Consider the following 19,196-nt stretch of genomic DNA (forward strand, 5'->3'; position numbering starts at 1 on the left):
GGGGAGGGGCAGCATCCCCGGACGTCCCGTGTCACAGAGCGTGGGCCGGTGGCGCGTCGCAGAGGGAGCCAGACGCCAGTGCCGGGGCGCCGCGCTGAGCCGCTCCTCCTGGCCTGTGCCTTGTTTGCAGTCCGTGGCTGCGTTTGCGGTGTCGGCTGTGGCTTCCCAGTGGGAGAGGACGGGCAAACCCTTCAATCCGCTCTTGGGAGAAACATACGAGCTCATCAGGTAAGGGAAGAGGCCCACCGGGAGCGTCTGCCGTCGGGGAGCCCCTGGCCTGGGAGGGACGGGGCTGGGGGCGTCTCCCCGCCGGCTCTGGAATGCTGGGGCCCGGGAGGAGACGTGCCACATACGTGGAGCTCGGTGCTGATGGTGCCACCAACCGCTCATGACAGCAGCGGAGTTGGAAGTGGAGCGTCTGATGCCTTGGAGTCAGGAATGGCTGTGATGTATGTACACAGACGCGGTCACGTGTGGCGGGCACGTATGTGACATGGGGCGGACTCCAAGCAGTGAACTGAAGTGGAAGTAGACAGTAAACAGTGACACTAGGCTGTTTCCCCAAGCATCTCAGTGTAGGTGCTGGGAAGGGCAGGTGTCCGGGGAGAGGAACAGCGGCACCGCGGGCAGGGCAGACGAGCGGCACCCAGAGCACGGCGGCCTTGCTCTGAAGTGCTCCTCAACGTCCCCGCGAGTTTCTCCTGGGCAGCGCCACCCATGCCAGAGTTCTTCAGGCTACGCCCCCTCCCCCGCCTTCCAGCCTCATCCTTATGGTCAACATACGTCCGCAAGACTGGCTCAGGGGGCCGGCGCTGTGGCGCAGCGGGTTAACGTCCTGGTCTGTAGTGCCGGCATCCCATATGGGCGCCGGTTCGAGACCTAGCTGCTCTTCTTCCAATCTGGCTCTCTGCTACAGCCTGGGAAAGCAGTGGAAGATGGCCCAAGTCCTTGGGCCCCTGCACCCGCATGGGAGACCCGGAAGAAGCTCCTGGCTTCTGGCTTCGGATCGGTGCAGCTCCGACCATTGCAGCCAGTTGGGAAGTGAACCAGTGGATGGAAGACCTCTCTCTCTCTCTCTCTCTCTCTCTCACTCTGACTTGCAAATAAATAAATACATCTTTTAAAAGACTGGCTCAGGGCATGCGGTGGGCAGCAGGCCTGGCCTGGAGCCTGGAGGGAACCTCCCCCGCCCCCACAGTGTTGGAAGCAGAGGGCAGCACGGCGTGGCCGAGGCGCGGGCACGGAGACGGTGGCTGAGGGGTGGCATCTGGGACGCTGGGTCCTGCCCTCTCCTGGTCCCCAGGCTGCTGGGGAGGTTTATGGGCCTCAGGAAGGCGGTGAGGAGCGAGCGGGGCTCGGAGAGCAGGGTCTGCTGTGTCCTGGGCCCCTCCCAGAGGGGTGGAGGTTTGGGCACAGTGGTGCTGGACGGATGACCGCGCAGGAGCCAGCAGGCGGGTGGAGGGAGGGCTCCCTCACCATCTTGGCTTTTTTTAATTAAACATTTATTTATTTGAAAGTTACACAGAGAGAGGGAGAGACAGAGAGGTCTTCCTTCTGCTGGTTCACTCCCCAGATGACTGCAACAGCCAGGGCTGGGCCAGGCCAAAGCCAGGAGCCCAGAGCTTCCTCCAGGCCTCCCACGCGGGTGCGGGGACCTAAGCACTTGAGCCACCCTCTGCTGCTTTCCCAGGCCATCAGCCGGGAGCTGGGTCGGAAGTGGAGCAGCTGGGACCCAAACCGGTGCCCACATGGGATGGCAGCACTGTGGGCTGTGGCTTTACCTGCTGCGCCGCAGTGCCGGCCCCGTCATCTTGTTTTCTGTGGAAAGGGACGTCCTGCCAAAATGCCTGCCTCTTTCCTGAATCCTGGTTCACTGGTTTTCCCCGGGTATTTCATTAAGTCAAGTCTGGTCTTTCTAGAAAATGTACGATATCGACAGAAGTAGAGAAGACAAATCAGACATACGCCCTAAAAGCCAGTCACTGTCGACATTTAATGGACCTCTGTGTGTGTGTGTGCAGTTTGGGGCATTCACCGGGGTGCTGGGCTCACCGCATCACTCCTGGGTGCGTCTCCTTGGTGGTGGACACGTTTCGCAGTGCAGCATTTCTGTAGTGTGTGTGTGTGTGTGTGTTCTAAAGATTCATGTATTGAAAGGTAGAGTTACACAGAGTGCCCTTCCGTCTGCTGCTTCACCCCCAGGTGGCCGCAGTGACTGAGGCCCTGGAGCCTCTGTCCAGCCGTGCACTGGGCCACCCTCTGCTGCTTTCCCAAGTGCACGAGCGGGGAGCTGGGTCTCCTGCTGCCGCCCTGTGGGACGCCGGCGTCGTGGGCGGTGGCTCTGCCCTCGGTGCCACACGCCAGCTCCTTCATGGCATGGTTTAACCTGCAGCATTGTTTCGTTAAACTCAGAGAGGCACAGGGCACTGTCGTGGGGCCTTTGTTGTAGTGGTTGGTGACTGGGAGCCCCCTGGTGGTGAGTGCATGCCGGGGCGGCGGAGGGGGGGGGGGCTGCCGGGGCCTGGAGGCCTCGACCCGAGGTTCAGCCCTGCGACCCCGAGGGTCAGCTGAGCGTGTTGCTGGGGCTGGTTTTCTGCCCTCGGGGAAGGGGCGTTACCACGGTGATGCAGGCCCTGCTGTGTGCGGTCGCTGGGGCCAGGGTCTCTGATTCTCAGGGCTCTGCTGCCGGCCTTTCTCACCTCGGCTTGGTGGGGCTGGGGGCGTCCGGAGGTCTTGGTTTCATTTGGCAGCTCTGGGGAGCTGGTGGCCCAGTCCTGCTCTTTTTTTTTTTTTTTTTTTTAAAGAGTTATTTACTTGAAAGAGTTGCAGAGAGAAAGGGAGAGACAGGAAGATATATCTGGTGGTTCGTTCCCCGCAAGGCCACAACTGCTGTTACTGGGCCAGGCTGAAGCCGTGCGCCCGGAACTCCATCCAGGTCCTCCACGGGGGCAGCAGGGGTCCCAGGGTGACCTGGAGAGAACGCCTGGCTCCTGGACTTGGCCCGTCCGGCCCTGGGTGCTGTAGCCGTGTGAGGAGTAGGGACGCGAGGTTTCTGTCTCTTCGTCTCTGTCACTCTGCCTTTCAAATAAATGAATACGGTTCTTCCAGAAGAGAAAAATTAAAATATCTTGGAGAACAGACCAGAACAAAAAGAGTTCTATGCTATTTATTTGGAAGAAAGAGACAGGGACAGACAGAGAGCTCCCACCTGCGGGCATGCCCCCCAGAGGGCCTCAGAAGCTGGGCCTGGGCCAGGCTGAAGCCAGGGCCCAGAGCTCAGTCAGGTCCCTTGTGGGTGGCAGGGACCCAGCTGCGTGAACCACCTGCCACTGCCCACAAGGTGAGCATGGGCCCACGCAGTGGTGGGAGGTGAACCCAGATGCTCCAGTGGGATCAGGTGTCGACCGCTGTGCCAGACGCTTAAGGAAAAGAGGCACCTGGATTAAGAGATAGGAACAGCCCCAGACGCCAGCTGAGACAGGTCGCCCGGTTCTTAACCTGCCCCGGGCACTGAATTCAGGGTTGACAAGATCGAGGCCCTGTGCCACGTGGCCCAGGCCTGGATGTCAGTGTCGGCTGTGCGTGGTGCGTCCTGTGGCTTAGGAGCCACGTCCAGGACCGGGTCACTTCCCGGTGTCTGATCGCTGCAGACTGCGCTGGGGGAGCTAAAAATACCCTTTCCTTTCTGAGACAAGTGTTCGTTTGTGAATTACAGACTTGGAGGCGCCTTTTCAACCTAATTTCTCAACTTTCCTTCCTCTGTAATGATTGGAAATTCTGTTCCAGTTAAGTTAGTAATTGTGTGGTTTGGCTTTTATAATTGTTAGTGACTACAGCTGTAGGTGTGTGCCCAGTTCCGGAACAATTAAAAGCTGACGTTCTTGTTGAATAAGACGGTGTGAAGTTGCTGTTTCCTGGCTCGGGTGTAGGACAGCTGCTTCGTGGGAGTCTGAGAGCCTCACGCGCGGCCTGAGGGAGCACCGTGTGGAGGGGCTCACATCCACGCACACCTCTGGCCCAGCTCCGCGTGGCCTGGGTGGCCCCGGGGAGGTGAGCGGGCAGCTGTGCTCCGGCGGTGGCCAGGGTGTGTGCTGTCAGTGCTCGTCCGCTGGTGACGGCAGAGGCTGGAGCTGGACGTCTCTGTCGTGCAGTCCGGTACCCAGTCAGTCCTCGATGAGCCTGCCGGGTGCCAGGCAACGGACCACGGGCTCGTGTGACCGGCGGGCGTGCTGGTGAGCCTGCCGGGTGCCGGACCGTGGGCTCATGTGACCGGAGGGTGTGCTGGTGAGCCTGCCGGGTGCCGGACTGCAGGCTCGTGTGACCGGCGGGCGTGCTGGTGAGCCTGCCGGGTGCCGGACCGTGGGCTCATGTGACCGGAGGGTGTGCTGGTGAGCCTGCCGGGTGCCGGACTGCAGGCTCGTGTGACCGGCGGGTGTGCTGGTGAGCCTGCCGGGTGCCGGACCGTGGGCTCATGTGACCGGAGGGTGTGCTGGTGAGCCTGCCGGGTGCCGGACCGTGGGCTCATGTGACCAGAGGGTGTGCTGGTGAGCCTGCCGGGTGCCGGACTGCAGGCTCGTGTGACCGGCGGGCGTGCTGGTGAGCCTGCCGGGTGCCGGACCGTGGGCTCGTGTGACCAGAGGGCGTGCTGGTGAGCCTGCCGGGTGCCGGACTGCAGGCTCGTGTGACCGGCAGGTGTGCTGGTGTGCCTGCCGGGTGCCGGACCGCAGGCAGGTGTGCTGGTGAGCCTGCCAGGTGCCGGACCGCAGGCTCGTGTGACCGGAGGGCGTGCTGGTGTGCCTGCTGGTGCCGGACCGCAGGCTCGTGTGACCGGAGGGCGTGCTGGCCTCCTTTGAACCTAAGGTATCTGCTCTCCCCCGTCCTCTCATTCCATACCCCATCTTGTTTTTGGACCTAGGGAGGACCTGGGGTTCAGGTTCATATCCGAGCAGGTCAGTCACCACCCGCCCATCAGCGCGTTTTACTCGGAAGGTCTCAGTGAGGACTTCGTGTTCCACGGCTCCATCTACCCGAAGCTGCGGTTCTGGGGGAAGAGCGTGGAGGCCGAGCCCCGCGGGACCATCACACTGGAGCTCCTCAAGTGAGTGGTGCCAGGGCCGGGCTGGAAGGAAACCCCAGACCCATCCCCTGGGAGCTCGTCCCTCCACAAGGTCCCGAGGGGCCACGCTGCTCGCTGCTGGAGGCCCGCCCTTTCCCCACGTGGTCCTGGTGTGCTTTCGTCACTTACTGGATTCGTTGCCTTTTGCTGTGTGAAATCCCAAACTTGGCATCAGAAAGCCCCCTGGGATCTGGGCAGCACTCCCGTGACGTCACATGGAAGGCTTGGGCCGGGCTGACCCCGCATGCTGTAGCCTGCGGCCTCTGCTTCCAAGCTGCCCTCCAAGCTGTGGGCAGCAGGCCCCTGGCCCCCGGTCCTGGCCACTGGATTCCTTCATCCCTCTCGGGCCCACGGGGAGAGAGCAGCTGAGACGGAAGCTGTGGAGGTGACAAGCCCCCCAGCCACACCTGCTGTGTGTCCTTGGTGCACAGTGGGAGGGGGACAGAGGTCTGGGTCCAAGGTTAAGGCTCACTGGAGGGGTGTCTGCGAGGCTGCCCAGTGCCCCCTTCAAGTCAGACTCAGTGTGTCCAGTCCAAAGTCCACCCAAGACTGCTCAGAGCAGAAAGCAAGAGTCCAGCAGGTGCACACACGGCCAGGTGAGCCGTGTTTGCTTCCTGTTGGCCCTGCCTGGTTGGTTGCCAGGACCAGAGGAGCATGGTCCCCGCTCTGCCCGCAGGCATCGTGGGGCTGACGTGGCTCCAGGCGCAGTGACGGGCCCCTGTGTGAAGTGGTGCTCTGCTTTTTGGGGCTGGGGCTGGTGAGCGCTGTTGGGTTCTGCCGGGAAGCTCAAGGTCTGGTGACGCCGGGCAGCACTCCGGCTCCTGGCCGTGGCCCCTCAGAGGCACAGGTCAGCGTCAGCCGCAGATCTCCCCGGGCAGGGCCGTTCTGGAGGCTGAGGAGTTGAGACAAAGCCCGGCTGGCACAGCTGGACGGTGCGGACCACTGCCGGGGTCCCCAGATGGCCAGGGGCTGTCTCAGGACCCTGTTTCTGCAGTGTGTGTCTGGGGCGCGCCGACCACTTCACAGGAGAGCGCTGCTCGCTGTCCCGGCCTCTGTCGCTCGGTGACTTGTCTCGGCATTCAAGTAGAAAGCTTTGTTGATGCTACAAAGGAAGAAGAAACAGATCGCCAATGCATGCCAGCCAAACAGCCCGGGACTTCAAAGGGACGGGACGCCGTGGCCTTCTGCCGGGCCCTCGTCTGGTCTCCGCGTCTGAGGTCACGCAGCGTCTGTTTGTCTGGTTTCCGCTGTTTCCAGACATAACGAAGCCTACACCTGGACCAACCCCACCTGCTGTGTGCACAACGTCATCATCGGGAAGCTGTGGATTGAGCAGTACGGGACTGTGGAGATCCTGAACCACAGGTGACAGCCCCTCCTCCCCGCGGGGCCCGCCACCGGTGACAGCCCCTCCTCCCCACGGGGTCCCGCCACCGGTGACAGCCCCTCCTCCCCGCGGGGCCCTTGCACGGTGCCCGGGTCCTACCACCCGTGACAGCCCCTCCTCCCCGCGGGGCCTGCGCACGGTGCCGGGGTCCCGCCACCGGTGACAGCCCCTCCTCCCCGCGGGGTCCCGCCACCGGTGACAGCCCCTCCTCCCCGCGGGGTCCCGCCACCGGTGACAGCCCCTCCTCCCCGCGGGGCCTGCCACCGGTGACAGCCCCTCCTCCCCACCGGGCCGTGCATGGTGCCGGGGTCCCGCCACCGGTGACAGCCCCTCTTCCCCGCGGGGCCCGCGCACGGTGCCAGGGTCCCGCCACCGGTGACAGCCCCTCCTCCCCACGGGGCCTCGCACGGTGCCGGGGTCCCGCCACTGGTGACAGCCCCTCCTCCCCACCGGGCCCGCACACGGTGCCGGGGTCCCGCCACCGGTGACAGCCCTCCTCCCCGTGGGGCCCACGCACGGTGCCAGGGTCCCACCCGGCATCCAGGGCACCACGAAAGCGCCTCGTTGGCTGTTTTGTCTTCAGTCTAAGTCGTAATTTACTTTGAGATTCTGCACGGCGCCAAAGGAGGCCCAGTGACGTCCCAATGCCCACTGTCCAGGCTGGCGGTGTTGCTAACCCTGGAGAGGCTCCCAACAGTAAAATCCACATCTATGTGATGTTTGGTGGGCTTGCTCAGCTCTGCAGCTACCGCCACAAGCCAGTCCCAGGACATTCCCAGTGCCCGGCACGGCCAGTCCCAGGATGTTCCCAGCGCCCGGCACGGCCAGTCCCAGGACAGGACGTTCCCAGCGCCCGGCACGGCCAGTCCCAGGACAGGACGTTCCCAGCGCCCGGCACGGCCAGTCCCAGGACAGGACGTTCCCAGCGCCCGGCACGGCCAGTCCCAGGACAGGACGTTCCCAGTACCCGGCACGGCCCCTCGTGCCCCGGTGTGGTCGCCCCTGCTCTGCTTTCTGCCTCTGTGGGTTGTGCGTCCTACAAGGAAGCCTGTTTGCTTTTCCTGCAGAACTGGAGACAAGTGCGTGCTAAACTTTAAACCCTGCGGGCTGTTTGGAAAAGAACTGCACAAAGTGGAAGGGCACATTCAAGACAGAAAGTAGGTCCACGTGTCGACGGGACGGTGTGCCCGGGACAGTGTCGGGGGCAGTGTACGTGGGGGACGGCGTGCCCCAGGGGGCAGTGTACTCGGGGGACGGCGTGCCCGGGGGCAGTGTCGGGGGCGGTGTACGTGGGGGACGGCGTGCCCGGGGACAGTGTACGTGGGGGACGGCGTGCCCGGGGACAGTGTACGTGGGGGACGGCGTGCCCGGGGGCAGTGTACGTGGGGGACGGCGTGCCCGGGGACAGTGTACGTGGGGGACGGCGTGCCCGGGGACAGTGTACGTGGCGGACGGCGTGCCCGGGGGCAGTGTCCTTGGGGGACGGCGTGCCCGGGGGCAGTGTCCTTGGGGGACGGCGTGCCCGGGGGCAGTGTACGTGGGGGACGGCGTGCCCGGGGGCAGTGTCCTTGGGGGACGGCGTGCCCGGGGGCAGTGTACGTGGGGGACGGCGTGCCCGGGGACAGTGTACGTGGGGGACGGCGTGCCCGGGGGGCAGTGTACGTGGGGGACGGCGTGCCCGGGGGCAGTGTACGTGGGGGACGGCGTGCCCGGGGGCAGTGTACGTGGGCGGATGGCGTGCCCGGGGGCAGTGTACGTGGGGGACGGCGTGCCCGGGGGCAGTGTACGTGGGGGACGGCGTGCCCGGGGGCAGTGTCCTTGGGGGACGGCGTGCCCGGGGACAGTGTCCTTGGGGGACGGTGTGCCCGGGGACAGTGTACGTGGGGGACGGCGTGCCCGGGGGCAGTGTCCTTGGGGGACGGCGTGCCCAGGGACAGTGCATGGTGTGCAAACGCTGTGCTTAGCCCTGCAGCATCTACTCGTGGTGGGAGAAGTTAAGGCTCTGTTTGGAGAGTAGTCTGATCACTGAGCATAGCAGCCAGTCCGGGCCAGCGCTGAATGCGTGACCGCGGGGAGTGTGCAGCCGGTCCGGGCCAGCGCCGAGTGCGTGACCGCGGGGAGTGTGCGAGAGCTGGGCCCGTGTCTTCCTGCAAGTCAGCCTGAGAAGTTGGACACGTTCACCAGAGACAGGGCTGGGGTTCTACAGACAGAGCCGAGGCTGGGAGCCCTGACCGTGCGTTTCCTCCTGCGCGTCAGGCAAAGCTCAAACACCGGCTTGCGTAAGCGTCACTGTCACACGACTGGTTCGTTCCGGTCTGCGTCCAGGGGCCTTTACAAGCTTTGGTGAGCAGAGGTCTCAGCTGTGTTTCGCGAGCGTGTCGCCTTCGCTTGGGTTACTTTGTGGTTCAGATCTCCGATTTCTCGGGCTTTTCTCCGGTAAGGATTTGGGCCGTGAACATGCAGGTTCCTGCCGGCTCCTGAAATCTGCGGTTTCAGCCGGAAGCTGGCTCCAGCCTCGAGCTGGGAGGGCTCTGCTGGGGACAGAGACGGCTGCCAAAGGCAGTTGGCCTTGAGCCTCAGCTCTCTGCAGCGGTGAGCTAGGACTTGGCGTGCGCACTGTGCTGGCCTCTCCTCAGGAAGCCGGCCCCGCAGCCTGTGCTGTGTGTGCCAGCACTGACGGCGCGTCGCCATGTTTGCTTCTCTGGTTTTCCATCGTGAACCTGAGTGCACCCTCCCTGGGGACAAGGTGTGGCCCCGTATACCGTCTGTGACCACCTGCCTCCCTGAGTCCCCGTGCGCCGGCTCTGTGCGGGCACCCAGCCTGCCCGGCAGGGAGCGCAGGGCTGTGGTCGCTCCGCCCCTTAGGGAGTCGGGCCAGTGAGCCACCAGCTCCAGAGCTGCTGCTCAGGGAAGTGCCGGCAGTCAGCAGACAGCCAGGGGCCGGCTGGGCGTGGGGGGAAGATGGTGCTAGGGCGCCGGCACGGGAAATCCGGTGCGGCCTCAGTGGGAGGCCCTGGGTGCCTGCTCCTGTCCACGCTGTCTCCTGTGGGCCCCGGTTCTCCTATTGGGCTCGGTGCCTCTGTTCCTTTTTCTGCTTTGGCGCTGCAAGGTTGGGACAGTCGCTGCCGAGCGGCAAGAGAGAGAACTCAAACCGACCCCGTGTTTGTCTCAAAGTTGGGAAACTGAGGCAGGGCCGGAACCACGCTCGCGCTCAGAACGGTGTGTTCTCTGCCCCCGGTTTGACCCTGTGACACAGCAAAAAGAAACTGTTCGTGATCTACGGCAAGTGGACGGAGTGTCTGTGGGGCATCGACCCCGCCGCCTACGAGTCCTTCAGGAAGCAGGAGCGGAGAGGCGAGCCCTGGAGGAAGGCCAGGCAGGTGAGTGCTGGCGCCCGGCGGAGCGAGCCGGGCCGTTGAGGGCTGCCGGCGCCCCCCCAGGAGCCTGTGCTTGGCCTGGCCTGCAGCCCAGCCTGGGGGGCACGGGGGGCCACAGCCACCACAGCAGCAGGGGTGTCAGGTTGTGTCAGACCAGTGCCCGTGCCCCACTGGCTTCGAGGCTGCCCTGTGGTTGGGCGTGGCCCTGCGCATGTGGCCCTTGGCTGGGCATGGCCCTTGGCTGGGCGTGGCCCTGTGGCTGGGCGTGGCCCTGCGGATGTGGCCCTTGGCTGGGCGTGGCCCTGTGGCTGGGTGTAGCCCTGTGGATGTGGCCCTTGGCTGGGCGTGGCCCTGTGGATGTGGCCCTTAGCTGGGTGTGGCCCTGTGGATGTGGCCCTGTGGCTGGGTGTGGCCCTGTAGGTGGGCGTGGCCCTGTAGCTGGGCGTGGCCCTGTGGCTGGGCGTGGCCCTGTAGCTGGGCGTGGCCCTGTGGCTGGGTGTAGCCCTGTGGATGTGGCCCTGGGCTGGGCGTGGCCCTGTAGCTGGGCGTGGCCCTGTGGCTGGGTGTAGCCCTGTGGATGTGGCCCTGGGCTGGGCGTGGCCCTGTAGCTGGGCGTGGCCCTGTGGCTGGGTGTAGCCCTGTGGCTGGGTGTAGCCCTGTGGATGTGGCCCTGGGCTGGGCGTGGCCCTGTGGATGTGGCCCTGGGCTGGGTGTAGCCCTGTGGATGTGGCCCTGGGCTGGGTATGGCCCTGTAGGTGGGCGTGGCCCTGTGGCTGGGTGTAGCCCTGTGGATGTGGCCCTGGGCTGGGCGTGGCCCTGTAGGTGGGCGTGGCCCTGGGCTGCCGTCCACGCAGGAAAGGACTCCCATGAGCCCCTTCCTTTCCTGAAGCTGCAAGTTCTTGTCTGGGTAACGTCTCTTCCTCTACTGAGTTAGCTCAGACATCCTTAGAAAACAAGTGAGTTCACTGTGTTTTCGGCTCTGACCACAACAGCCAGAACGTGTTGGCAAGGACTCCTGCTAGCACATTGGAATACCGATTCTCTTAATTTTTAAGATTTTTTGTTTCTTTGAAAGGCAGAGTTACAGAAAAAGAGGTGGAGACAGAGAGGGGGAGAGAACACTCCATCCTCCGGTTCCTCCCGGATGGCCACAACGGCCGTAAATAATCCGATTGAAAACAAAGGCCAAGGCTTCCCAGTGCCGCCGCCCACACAGGGCCGCTGGGCGGCCTGAGCGTCTCAGCCCAGAGCGCAGTCTCCTGGCAGGAGACACCTTCCTCAGGCGCAGCGTGAAGGCGGACACCGGAGACGCGGGGCCGAGGCCCTGGCTCCCCCGGCTTCCCAGGCTGCCTGTGGCCCTGGCCGCGGGTTTGGTCCCCACCGGAGCCTGCCATGGCTCAGGCACAGGCACTCAGACGGAGCCCCGCTCTCGGCGGCGTTAGAGGACGTCGCGTGTGGACTGTGCCTTCCAACGCTGCAGGCTTTAAGTGAAATCTTAGTTATTTTATTTGAAATTCAGAGTTAGGGAGAGGCAGAGAGAGAGTGAGAGACAGATCTTGCATCTGCTGGTTCACTCCCCAGATGGCCACAACAGCTGGGGTTGGGCCAGGCCAAATCAGAGGCCAGGAGCAAGCGGGCAGGAGCCCAAGAACTCTGGCCATCTTCCACTGCTCTCCTAGGCCACAGCAGAGTTGGATCGGAAGTGGAACAGGCTGGACTCGAACTGGCACCCATAAGGGACACCGGCCTTGTGGGTGGAGGCTTAACCTTCTTCTGTTCCACAGCACAGCCCCTGTTTATTTATTTATTTATTAGGCAGAGTTACAGGAAGAAGAGGGCAAGAAAAGAGAGCCAGATCTGCCCTCTGCTGGTTCACTCCCAGGTGGCTGCAGTGGCTGGGGCGGAGCCGGGCCGGAGCCGGGACCAGGCGCTTTATCCAGGCCCTGCCTCGAGGTGCAGGGCCCGAGCACTTGCGCCGTCTGCTGCTGCTTTCCCAGGCGCATTGGCAGGGAGCTGGGTTGGAAGTGGAGCAGCCGGCGCCCATGTGGGATGCTGGCGCTGCAGGCAGCAGCTGGACCCTGTACACCACGGCGCCAGCCCCACCAGAAAGTCTTTCGTTCGGAGAAGTTTGCTTTTAGGGCCCCCGCCTGGTACACTGTCCCAACATAGCCATGTTCAGGGCCAGTACGGCGTCTTCAGGGTGCTCACCCTCGGCTCTCCCAGCCGCCAGCCCCGGCCTGCTGCTGTCTGGGAGCCCACGAAGCACAGCATAACGCCTGCACAGGGCACGTGTGCCCCTTGGGAGCAAGCCCCTGGCTTCTCTGTGAACTGACAGGCAGTGTCGCAGGAAGAGGTGTGGTGGCCGGTCTGCAAAGTGCTCTGAGAACAGCTCCCCATGGGCGCAGGGTGGCCCTGCCACATGTCCTGTGTTGTGGGCGCAGGGTGGCCCTGCCGCGTGTCCTGTGTTGTGGGCACAGGGGTGGCCCTGCCACGTGTCCTGTGTTGTGGGCACAGGGGTGGCCCTGCCGCGTGTCCTGTGCTCTGGGCGCAGGGTGGCCCTGCCGCGTGTCCTGTGTTGCAGGGCGGCCCTGCCGCGTGTCCTGTGCTCTGGGCGCAGGGTGGCCCTGCCGCGTGTCCTGTGTTGTGGGCACAGGGTGGCCCTGCCGCGTGTCCTGTGTTGCAGGGCGGCCCTGCCGCGTGTCCTGTGTTGTGGGCACAGGGTGGCCCTGCCGCGTGTCCTGTGTTGCAGGGCGGCCCTGCCGCGTGTCCTGTGTTCTGGGCGCAGGGTGGCCCTGCCGCGTGTCCTGTGCTCTGGGCGCAGGGTGGCCCTGCCGCGTGTCCTGTGTTGCAGGGCGGCCCGGCCGCGTGTCCTGTGTTGCAGGGTGGCCCTGCCGCGTGTCCTGTGTTGTAGGGTGGCCCTACCGCGTGTCCTGTGTTGTGGGCACAGGGCGGCCCGGCCGCGTGTCCTGTGTTGCAGGGTGGCCCTGCCGCGTGTCCTGTGTTCTGGGCACAGGGTGGCCCGAACGCGTGTCCTGTGTTGCAGGGCGGCCCAGCCGCGTGTCCTGTGTTGCAGGGTGACGGTCCTGAGAAGGCGGACAGCGACGAAGTGGACGATGTGCCCGTCGTTCAGGAGACGGTGCAGGTCATTCCTGGCAGCAAACTGCTCTGGAGGATCAACACCCGGCCCCCCAACTCTGCGCAGGTCTGTGCCCCTCACACCCAGCTCCCCAGGCACACAGAGGGGCTCCCCCACACCGTCGGCCTTCGCGCTCCTTGAGCCATCTCCTAGCCCGGTACCTGCGGCTCAGCCCCTGGCGCCCGCCTGCCTGCTGCGTGTTCCTGATGAGACCTGAGCCCCAGGCCTGGCCGTCTGTGCTGGGTCCCTGTACAGGTGCTCGGCTCGTGCCTGCTAGTGTGCACCTCAGCACTGGCACCCCACGCGCCCTCGTCCTCTGCCCTGAGCTGCAGGGCCCTCCAATGCCGGCACCACTGCTGCTTGCCACAGAGCTGCGGCCCCGTGGGAGGGGAGGCCCCTTCCTGCCTTGTTGCTTGAGCACCACAACTGCACGGTGAAATTTAGCTTTGAAAACTTCTGCGGCCGGTGCCGCAGCTCACTAGGCTAATCCTCCGCCTGCAGCGCTGGCACCCCGGGTTCTAGACCCGGTCGGGGCGCCAGATTCTGTCCTGGTTGCCCCTCTTCCAGGCCAGCTCTCTGCTCTGGCCCGGGAGTGCAGTGGAGGATGGCCCAAGTGCTTGGGCCCTGCACCCCATGGGAGACCAGGAGGAAGCACCTGGCTCCTGGCTTCAGATCAGCGTGGTGCGCCGGCCACAGCGGCCATTGGAGGGTGAACCAACGGCAAAGGAAGACCTTTCTCTCTGTCTCTCTCTCTCACTGTCCACTCTGCCTGTCAAAAAAAGAAAAGAAAAGAAAAGAAAACTTGTGCTTATAATTCCTTACATGTGATTACGTGCATTATAAATTACGTGTTATAAACAGTAGATGAACAACATGGCTGCCCGACACGACCTGTGATGTCACATTTTGATATCCTGTAAGTCACATTTTATGTAAGAGGTAGCGTTTATTACGAAGTTTTCACTGTGCTACATGAGCAAGATAAAGGAACCGGAACATTCGCCTGTGAGACGTCGCCTCGCACAGTGGAAGGCAGAGTGACGGAGCGTGCAGGAGCGACAGCGCTTCCATCCTCCAGGTGGCCACAGCGGCCAGGCCCTCCGCGCGGTCTCCTGTGCGGTTGGCAGGGCCCAGGCACGTGGGCCCCCTGGCCTGGAGACAGCAGCCAGGACTCACGCCCGGCTCTGGTCTTGACGGTGGCCATTGGGGCAGGGAATGGACGAGCGTCACAATAGAACCACAAAGATTGATTGATTTCACTGAAAGGCAGAGTTAGGGCGGGAGTTCCTTCACCTGCTGGTTCACTCCCCTAATGACCACAATGGCCGGGCTCTGCCTGGAGGGAGCCAGGAGCCGGGAGCTTCATCCAGGTCTCCCACGTGGGTGCAGGGGCCCAAGCGCTTGGGCCATCTTCCGCTGCTTTCCCAGGGGCACTAGTAGGGAGTTGGATGGGAAGTGGAGCGGCCGGGACTTGAACCTGTGCCCATGTGGGATGCTGGCACTGCAGGGGGAGTCACAACACTGGCCCCACATGAACTATTTTAGAAAAATTAGCTGATGTTTTTGTCAAGGAAATCTTTCTGAAAAGAGCACTCGCTCCCTTGGCCGTGGGATCAGTTTATTGAGTCCCTACTGCCTGCCGGGTGTGGCTGGCCAGCCTGCCGGGAGGAGACCCGGAGAACAGGGCTGTGAGGCCCTTGGCCCCAGAGCCCGGCCCGGCGGCACCAGCAGCAGGCGGTGGACGGACACCAGTACCTGGTGCAGTGGTGCAGGGCGCTGGGGGCCGCAGTCAGGCAGTGCTGAGCCACAGCTGTGTGCGGCTGAATTCTGGCAGAGCCTGCAGGAGCTGGGTGGGGGCTGGGCGGGCAGGGGCGGAGCCAGGGCCCAGGAAGCTGCTGGAGCAGGCTGTGGTGCGGCGTGAGAGATTCCTCTCGGACACCCCGAGTGCCGGGGGCACAGGTGTCGGAAGTCAGCGCCAGGGTCTGGGCTGGAGAAGAAGCTGTGTGTCCCTGCATAGCCACTGCCGTGCCCCGAGGCGGGTGGAGGCCAGGGAGCCAGCAGGAGGTGCAGGCAGCAGTGGGGCGGAGGGTTGCACAGCAGGACGCAGGTGGCCCTGGCAGGAGCCATGAGGCTTAGCGCCTGTCCTCAGATCACCAGTAGCGGGGAGTGGCGGGCGGCGCCGGCGGCTGTGGTCACGCCCGGTGCCTCTCTGCAGATGTACAACTTCACCAGCTTCACTGTGAGCCTCAACGAGCTGCAGACAGGCATGGAGAAGACCCTGCCCCCCACGGACTGCCGCCTGCGCCCTGACATCCGAGGCATGGAGAACGGCAACATGGGTAAGCGCGCCGCGGGGGCCCTGCCCACACGGCGCAGACCCACCCTTTGTGAGCCCAGTGAATTTCTAGAAGATGGAGGGGCAGCGTGTGCCGCGGTGCAGGCCCTGACATCGACAGCATGGCCGAGGGCATCAGCCAGACGTCCCCAGGCTGTGTTGTCCCCTGGAGCCGGGTTGGCTGTCAGTGCCCGGCCACTCCCCACGGCTGTTGCCAGTGAAGCCGTGCGCTGGCCCCACGTGGCACTCTGAGTGTGCACCACCTGTGTCAGCGGCTGTCTTCTGATGTGACAAACGGGCTGCTCCTTGCTCGCTAACCCGGCCTGTCAGGACAGAACTCCACGGCGGGGACGCAGGTCTCGTGTCCTGGGCTTCTTTCCGGGGTGCGTTTGCCACTCCAGAAAGCGACGTCGCAGGGCGCGCGCAGGGGGCAGGAGGGTCGCAGTCAGGTCGCGGACGCTCACTCCACATTCAGAACCCATCCTGCTCTGTGTTGGGGTCAGCGCGTCTCGGGCTGGGAGGAGTGGCTCCTGGGTGGCACACGTGGGCTTGGCTGCTTCGCCATCTCGGGAGCAGTGTCCATGGGGAACTTGCCCTGCCCGAGCCAGGTGCCCAGGGCATCTCCGGTGCGGGGGCCTCACGAGGGCGAAGGGTGCAGCCCCGGCGTCCAGCTGGTGCGCCTCGCCCCCAGCGGGCTGCACCAGCCTGGTGCTCACCCGGGGTGGGTTTGCTTGGACCTAGATCTGGCCAGCCAAGAGAAGGAGAGACTGGAAGAGAAGCAGAGAGAAGCTCGCAGGGAGCGCGCAAAGGACGAGGCGGAGTGGCGGACACGGTGAGGGGGTTAGGAGGGCCTCACGCACCTGCGGACAGACCTGAGACAGCGTCTACACACACACGCACACACCTGAGACAGCGTCCACACACACACACACACACCTGAGACAGCGTCCACACACACACACACACCTGAGACAGCGTCCACACACACACGCACACACCTGAGACAGCGTCCACACACACACACACACACCTGAGACAGCGTCCACACACACACACACACCTGAGACAGCGTCCACACACACACACACACACCTGAGACAGGATCCATATACACACACACCAGGCTCCAGCGGTGTGGTGTCGTGTTCACCCCCAGACACTCGGGGGTTGGAGTTCGCAGTTGCCCGTCCTGTGCGCCGTGTGCCGTGTTCAATGCTGGGATAACCTTGCTCCCACCTGCGGCCCACGGCGCCCTCTGCTGGGGTGGCAGGCGTCTCCGCTCTGGTGCAGCCGCAGGGGCAGTGCTGGGACTGCGCCGGGCACCTGCCCTGGGGCCTCTCCCCAGTCCCCGGGGCTGCTCCCGTGAGCGAGGGCGTGGACACTGTGGCAGCCTTGCCCAAGTGGGCCACTGCCTGCCGTGTAGGGACAGTCTGACCGTGGCCTCTCCACACCCGTCACGGCCTGCTGGAGAGCAGCTGTGTGTGGAGCAGCTGTGAGTGTGGAGCCGCTGTGAGTGTGGAGGACCAGCTGTGAGTGTGGAGCAGCTGTGAGTGTGGAGGAGCAGCTGTGAGTGTGGAGCAGCTGTGAGTGTGGAGCAGCTGTGTGTGTGGAGCAGCTGTGTGTGTGGAGCAGCTGTGAGTGTGGAGCAGCTGTGTGTGTGGAGCAGCTGTGAGTGTGGAGGAGCAGCTGTGAGTGTGGAGGAGCAGCTGTGAGTGTGGAGCAGCTGTGAGTGTGGAGCAGCTGTGTGTGTGGAGCAGCTGTGAGTGTGGAGGAGCAGCTGTGAGTGTGGAGCAGCTGTGTGTGGAGCAGCTGTGTGTGGAGGAGCAGCTGCGTGTGTGGAGCAGCTGTGAGTGTGGAGCAGCTGTGAGTGTGGAGCAGCTGGCCCTGACCCCGCGGCCCTCGCCCACCCGCCGTGACCGTGCCTGTGCCCGTGCCCGCAGGTGGTTCTACCCGGGCAGCAACCCCCACACCGGGACGCCCGACTGGCTGTACGCGGGTGATTACTTTGACCGCAACTTCTCAGACTGCCCGGACATCTACTGAGGGTGGGGCCTGGGCCGGACGCCCGCGAGCGTGGACCCCCGGGGCCGCCCTGCGCCCCGGTGCCGCCTGGCCAGAAGCCAGCCTCGACGGACTGTCGGCACCGCCCGACCGAGGCCGCCATTCTCAGTAGCTCCCGTTTGCCAAACACTCGCACTGCTGCGCCCCAGCGCCGCCGGGACGGTGCCCCCGGGAGGGGAGTGGACGGCGACAGTGCCCTTCCCGCGGCCTCGCAGAGCGGCAGGCGGGCCACGTCCCTGGAGCTTCTGGAACATGGTAAACTGACGCCCGTGGGTGTGGATCCCGACTGAGACTGTGGGCCGGGGCCGCCCTGGCGACGGGCACCGGCCGGTGCGAGGGCAGTGGTCACTTCGGGCTGCCTGGGAAGTCCCCAGGGCCGTCTCGAGTGGGAGGAGCCGGGCTCTGGCCACGCATGTCGCCGTGGGCCACGCTGCCCTCAGGGGACGGGGTTCTTGGCAAACTCCCGCCCGTGTCTGCTTTGGCGCCTGTGTGCGGGCTGCACGTGTCCCATGTCAGTAGCCGCGTGCTGTGCCGTGCGAGAGGCAGAGGCAGCATCTCCCCCGGTGTGATTAAACGTGTTCAGCAAACACGGCTGTGTCCGGCTCGGCGTCCGTCCTGACCGCGTAACCGAGTGTAGGTAGCAGTGTGGACCCCATGGGTGACGGTGGAGCTCTGGACCAAGGCAGCCTGCTGTGTGCAGACGCACACACGCACGCACACGCGGGCACACGCGGGCACACCACCTCACAGCTGTGCAGCATCGTCGCTGTCTGGTCCAGCAGGGCGCTGTCGCTGTCCACTCTTCACAATGTCGTTTGCAATTAAAACACTTTTGGAGTGAACACGTGTTTGGAAGGCTTGGTTTCTGTAGCTTTGGACGCCGGCGGCAGTGGTGTCGGGTTCAGCTCTGTGCTCTGTGCCATCGCCCCGGCGTCCTGTGGGGTAGAGACGCATCCCAGGGCTTAGGAGGAGACGGGAGCATCTGGAAGCTGGGCAGACCCCGGGCGCCTGGCCGAGGCTCCTGGCTGTCAGACGGTGGCGTGCGGGGCTCCTCGCCCAGGAAGGCTGCGGGGAGGAGCCCGATGCCCGAGCTAGGCAAGCTTCGCCGCGCGGCTTCTGCCTGGGGCCAAGCTCTCGGGGTCTCGGGGCTGCTCAGCCGCACGGCAGCCCCAGTTCTGTGTGCACCGGAGCCGGGAATGAGACGCGGCACGTCTAAGGCTGCTCCGAGTTTTTACGATGGTTTTCTGTGGCTGCTGCAAATGCGAACACGCCAGGAGCTGTTGGGCCGCGTCCTGGCACCGTGTCCTGGTGCTGCATCCAGGTGCCGTGTCCTGGGGCCACGTCCTGGGGCTGGGTCCTGGGGCCATGTCCTGGTCCTGGTGCTGCTGTGTGCCGCTGGCTTCCACACCAGGGTGGTGATTCGAGTCCCAGCCGCTCTGCTTCCGCGCCAGCTCCCTGCTAATGCCCCTGGGGAGGCAGAGGATGGTGGCCCACATACCTGGGCCCTGCTCCCGCGTGGGAGGCCCTGACGGAGCTGCTGGCCCAGCCCTGGCCGTTGGGGCCGACTGGGGAGTGAGCCCGTGGATGGAGGACCTCTCTGCGTGCCTGCCCCTCCCTGCCCCTCCCTGCCTCACGCCGTGAAGCCTTGGAGAGAAGCCGCTCCTGAGCTCCCACCCTCGCGCCTGTCCTACGTCCCCAGCAGCAGAGGTGCTCGGCTCCCGTGTGGGCGGGGCCTGGACGGGGCCTCGCCGCCCTGAGCGCCATCTTGCAGCACAGACTGAAGA

General features: G+C 64.4%; 1 protein-coding gene across 2 annotated transcripts in view; it reads left to right on the plus strand.

Moving 5' to 3' along the window:
* OSBPL2 (oxysterol binding protein like 2) overlaps positions 1 to 18,254 on the plus strand; it is a 51,989-nt gene extending 33,735 nt beyond the window's left edge. The window contains exons 6-14 of one of the 2 annotated variants that reach the window (XM_062204436.1): positions 131 to 228; positions 4,916 to 5,098; positions 6,374 to 6,481; positions 7,571 to 7,660; positions 9,760 to 9,883; positions 12,924 to 13,082; positions 15,232 to 15,355; positions 16,093 to 16,183; positions 17,292 to 18,254. In XM_062204436.1, the coding sequence (XP_062060420.1) occupies positions 131 to 228; positions 4,916 to 5,098; positions 6,374 to 6,481; positions 7,571 to 7,660; positions 9,760 to 9,883; positions 12,924 to 13,082; positions 15,232 to 15,355; positions 16,093 to 16,183; positions 17,292 to 17,394 (1,080 nt within the window). In that variant the 3' untranslated portion in view covers positions 17,395 to 18,254. The remainder of the gene's footprint in view (positions 1 to 130; positions 229 to 4,915; positions 5,099 to 6,373; positions 6,482 to 7,570; positions 7,661 to 9,759; positions 9,884 to 12,923; positions 13,083 to 15,231; positions 15,356 to 16,092; positions 16,184 to 17,291) is intronic. The other variant, XM_062204437.1, reaches the window with a different exon arrangement.
* Positions 18,255 to 19,196: the final 942 nt, after the last annotated feature.

The sequence above is a fragment of the Lepus europaeus genome, chromosome 10 (genome assembly GCF_033115175.1).
Source record: "Lepus europaeus isolate LE1 chromosome 10, mLepTim1.pri, whole genome shotgun sequence".
NCBI classification, from domain to species: domain Eukaryota; kingdom Metazoa; phylum Chordata; class Mammalia; order Lagomorpha; family Leporidae; genus Lepus; species Lepus europaeus.